The sequence below is a fragment of the Nicotiana sylvestris genome, chromosome 9 (genome assembly GCF_000393655.2).
Source record: "Nicotiana sylvestris chromosome 9, ASM39365v2, whole genome shotgun sequence".
Lineage (NCBI taxonomy): Eukaryota > Viridiplantae > Streptophyta > Magnoliopsida > Solanales > Solanaceae > Nicotiana > Nicotiana sylvestris.
Window position 1 is genome coordinate 31,716,748 of NC_091065.1, and position 3,081 is coordinate 31,719,828.

The window sequence follows — 3,081 nt, forward strand, 5'->3', positions numbered from 1 at the left end:
AAAATCTTGTTGAGTGAGTTTGACATTGTTTACGTAACTCAGAAAGGGGTCAAGGGACAGGCACTGGCAGACCACCTTGTCGAAAACCCCGTGGATGGAGAATACGAACCTCTGAAAACGTATTTTCCTAAGAAGAGGTATCATTCATAGGAGAAGACATTGCAAAATCCTACGACGGTTGGAGAATATTCTTCGATGGAGCAACAAACTTCAAAGGAGTTGGCATAGGAGCAGTCTTGGTATAAGAAACCGGTCAGCATTATCCAGTGTTCGCCAAACTCAGGTTCCCCTGCACCAACAATATGGCTGAATAGGAAGCCTGCATCTTAGGGCTCAAAATGGCCATTGACATGAACGTGCAAGAGCTGCTAGTGACTGGAGATTCAGATTTACTTATACATCAGGTACGATAAAAATGGGCAACCAAGAACTCCAAGATACTCCCGTATCTGCATCATGTACAGGAATTGAGAAGGAGGTTCGCGAAGACGGAATTCCAACATGTTCCCAGAGTCCAAAATGAGTTCGCTGATGCATTGGCTGCCCTATCATCCATGATACAACATACGGATAAGAATCTCATTGATCCCATTCCAATGAAAGTTCATAATCAGCTAGCTTACTGTGCCCATGTTGAAGAGAAAGCAGACAAAAATCCTTGGTTTTGTGATATCAAGGAATATTTGGCAAAAAGAGAGTACTCGGAGCTTGCCAATCATACTAAAAAATGAACATTTCGGAGATTGTCCAACAACTTCTTTTACAGTGGAGGAATCCTTTATAGGAGGACTCCTGATTTGGGATTATTAAGGTGTGTTGATGCAAAAGAAGCATCCAGGCTACTAGAAGAAATTCATGCTGGGACCTGTGGTCCACATATGAACAGTTTTGTCTTAGCAAAGAAGATACTCCGGGCCGGTTACTTTTGGATAACTATGGAAACAGACTGCATCCAGTATGTCCGGAAATGCCATCGCTGTCAGATACATGCATACATGATAAAGGTACCTCCAAGCGAGCTCAACACAACAAGCTCACCATGGGCATTTGCCGCTTGGGGAATGGACGTCATTGGACCAATCGAGCCTACCGCTTCCAATGGACACAAGTTTATCCTAGTGGCAATTGACTATTTGACCAAGTGGGTCGAAGCAACATCTTACAAAGTAGTGACTAAGAAAGTCGTGACAGACTTCATCCGCGACCGCATCATTTGTCGATTCGGTATCCCAGAGTCAATCATTAGTGATAATGGTTCCAATCTCAACAGCGACTTGATGAAAGCTATGCGTGAAACTTTCAAGATCAGACACAAGAATTCCACAACTTATAGGCCTCAAATGAATGGAGCCGTAGAGGCCACCAACAAGAATATCAAGAAGATATTAAGGAAAATAATAGAGATGCATAAACAGTGGCACGAAAAGTTATCATTTGCTCTATTGGGGTATCGCACCACAGTCCGCGCATCAATCGGGGCAACCCCCTATATGCTAGTTTATGGTACAAAGGTTGTCATTCCGGCCGAAGTAGAAATTCCTTCCCTAAGGATCATACAGGAAGCTGAGCTCGATGACACATAATGGGTGAAAAGTCATTACGAACAACTAGCCCTTATAGACGGAAAGAAAATGAATGTGGTCTGCCATGGTCAACTCTATCAGAACAAAATGTCCAGAGCCTTCAACAAAAGAGTCAAGCCAAGACAGTTCACACCGGGGCAGTTGGTGTTAAAGAAAATTTTTCCGTATCAAGATGAATCCAAAGGGAAGTTCTCTTCCAACTGGTAGGACCCATACATGGTTCACCGGGTTTTGACAGGAAGATCCCTCATACTTGCAGAAATAAATGGAGAAGTTTGGCCAAAGCCGATTAATTCAGATGCAGTCAAACGTTACTATGTGTAACATTTATGCTTTCTCTATATGATGTAAATTGAACTACGCCTGACCTGATTCCCGTTCAAGAGGGGATACTTAGGCAGCACTATGGGTTCGGTCACAATTCAATAAAATTTTCATTTTCCCTCGAAATTGGAAACTGGGTAGAATTTTGAGGAGGACCCTCAAAATTCTGAAGTAATCTCAGCCGATCGCCGCACGAGCAACAGTCAGAAACGTCAACACATCAAACTGGGGCAGAATTTTGAGGAGGACCCTCAAAATTCCGTAGCAAGAGAGGTTGCAATGTCTCGAATCACGTCACAGTCGTCAGTTCATCTAAAAACTATTTTAATTATACATTTATGTTATACTTTTAAAAAATCATGCATGTTTATTATCAAAACTGCTTTGTTTAGCAACGCTACCCCAATAATGCAGATGGTATCACCAGATCAAAGCAGAACGAGTCAAGCAAAGCCAGCGGGGATACGAACTAACATTTCCCCCTTTAACAAAACTCACAATTTTTCTTTGGACGCAGGCACAAGGATTGGGAAATCATTAAAACATACTACACGCTCATGGAACAAATATTGTTCAATAATACTACTCTCCGAACCGTTACACTTGCCAACATTTGCTATCAGCGCGCACCCGTAATATTCTGCATGTCACAACGCTCCTAGTAATCACAACGCTGCAATCTGCTATCAGCTAAGAAAACTTTATTGTCATTTGTTATCTTATTTCTTGCATAAGGCTACCATTCTGCCTTCCAACTTGCATAAGGCTACAATTCTACCTTTCGAGGTTAAGCTCTACCTCCATCTGCATCTCCATTGCATAAGGCTACCATTCTGCCTTCCAACTTGCATAAGGCTACTATTTTTCCTTCCGAGGTTAAACTCTACCTCGATCTGCATCTGCATTGCATAAGGCTACCATTTTGCCTTCTAACTTGCATAAGACTACTATTCTGCCTTCCGAGGTTAAACTCTACCTATATCTGCATCTGCATTGCATAAGGCTACAATTCTGCCTTACAACTTGCATAAGGCTCCTATTCTGCCTTCCGAGGTTAAGCTCTACCTCTATCTACATCTGCATTGCATAAGGCTATCATTCTGCCTTACAACTTGCATAAGGCTACTATTCTGCCTTCCGAGGTTAAGCTCTACCTCCAACTGCATCTGTATTG

The 3,081-nt window shown here is 42.4% G+C and overlaps 1 protein-coding gene across 1 annotated transcript; it reads left to right on the plus strand.

Moving 5' to 3' along the window:
- Positions 1 to 338: 338 nt before the first annotated feature.
- Positions 339 to 731, plus strand: LOC138877398 (uncharacterized). Its single transcript, XM_070157006.1, has 2 exons — positions 339 to 404; positions 465 to 731. Exons 1-2 carry the CDS (start codon positions 339 to 341, stop codon positions 729 to 731), a joined length of 333 nt encoding a protein of 110 aa, XP_070013107.1.
- Positions 732 to 3,081: the final 2,350 nt, after the last annotated feature.